At 34.4% G+C, this 1,227-nt stretch overlaps 1 protein-coding gene across 2 annotated transcripts in view; it reads left to right on the top strand.

The window, feature by feature from the left end:
- Nucleotides 1-716, top strand: part of LOC119585631 (TBC1 domain family member 25-like) — a gene marked incomplete at its 3' end in the record, with an annotated part of 14,981 nt that extends 14,265 nt beyond the window's left edge. For both annotated transcript variants that reach the window (XM_037934301.1, XM_037934299.1), the window contains 2 exon segments: nucleotides 150-387; nucleotides 573-716. In XM_037934301.1, the coding sequence (XP_037790229.1) occupies nucleotides 150-387; nucleotides 573-716 (382 nt within the window).
- Nucleotides 717-1,227: the final 511 nt, after the last annotated feature.

The following is a 1,227-nucleotide window of genomic DNA, read 5'->3' as shown; positions in this document are numbered from 1 at the left end:
TAAAGGTTTAATCCTCTACTGAAAATGTTTTTAAAGTTGATGGTTTTTGTAAGCTCTAAGTATGTTTGCAGTTCAATCATGGTTAAGTTAGATTCATTTTACTTTGTATATGTAACAGTAATAATAATGTAGTTTTCTATTACATTCAGGTATGCTCTGAATCATCCTTCTGTTGGTTATTGTCAAGGAATGAGTGACTTGGCTTCTCCACTCTTAGTCACCATGCGTGATGAAGCTCAAGCATATGTTTGTTTCTGTGCCCTCATGGCTCGGGTGCATTCCAATTTCCATATAGATGGGGATGCTATGACTTTGAAGTTCCAGCACCTTACAGAAGCTCTCATTTTCTATGACTTGGAATATTTTACTTACCTTCAGCTGCATCAGGTTTGTCAGTGAAAGTAGTGGATTTTATACCATTAGATATTTTAGACAAAGCAATGCCTATGAATGTCATTCTGGAGTTAACATAATTAAATTAAGCAGAACAGAAATAATGGCAATGTGTATTTTTTTCATTAATTATGAAGATACATCATGATTTTTAACTATTACATATGATATTATTGCAGGCTGATGACTTGCTGTTTTGCTATCGGTGGCTGCTGCTGGAGTTGAAGCGAGAGTTTGCATTTGATGATGCTCTACACATGCTGGAGGTTTTGTGGAGTTCTCTTCCTCCAGATCCACCTGCAGAATCTCTTCCACTCTATGAGGTTTATCTATTTTCTTTTTTTTTGTCTAAGAAAAGGCTTGAGAGTGATAGAAATAATATATGCTTTTATTTCCCCTCTCCCAAAATGTGAAGATTGCATTTTTTTCTATACTTATTCCTTATAAATGTATATAGCTCATTTATTATATCTAAGTATCACCAGACTCAATTATGTTTGTTGTTGTACATGGAAGTCATTAGCAGAAGTGGAACAAATTTAAGGGGACTGTCTCCAAAAAGAGGGGGATAAGGATAATAATTCTTGCTTCAAATTATTATATATACACATTTGTTATGTAGTGCTATGTCAGACTGCATTGTGTGTTATACATTGAAAAAATTGTCATGAGGATTAATGATATCATTATAAAACTATCTCACAGATTTATAAAATTTGCCTTAGTTTCTTAAGAAAAAAAAGAAGCTCATCCACACATGATGGGAAGAGGTCTTCCTGGTGTGAGGGGTGATTTACCATGGTGTGATAGGATCTCATCTCATCGTCAGTGTAT

Source organism: Penaeus monodon, chromosome 20, assembly GCF_015228065.2.
Source record: "Penaeus monodon isolate SGIC_2016 chromosome 20, NSTDA_Pmon_1, whole genome shotgun sequence".
In the NCBI taxonomy this organism is placed as follows: Eukaryota; Metazoa; Arthropoda; class Malacostraca; order Decapoda; family Penaeidae; genus Penaeus; species Penaeus monodon.
This window is presented reverse-complemented; position numbering and strand designations above follow the sequence as displayed.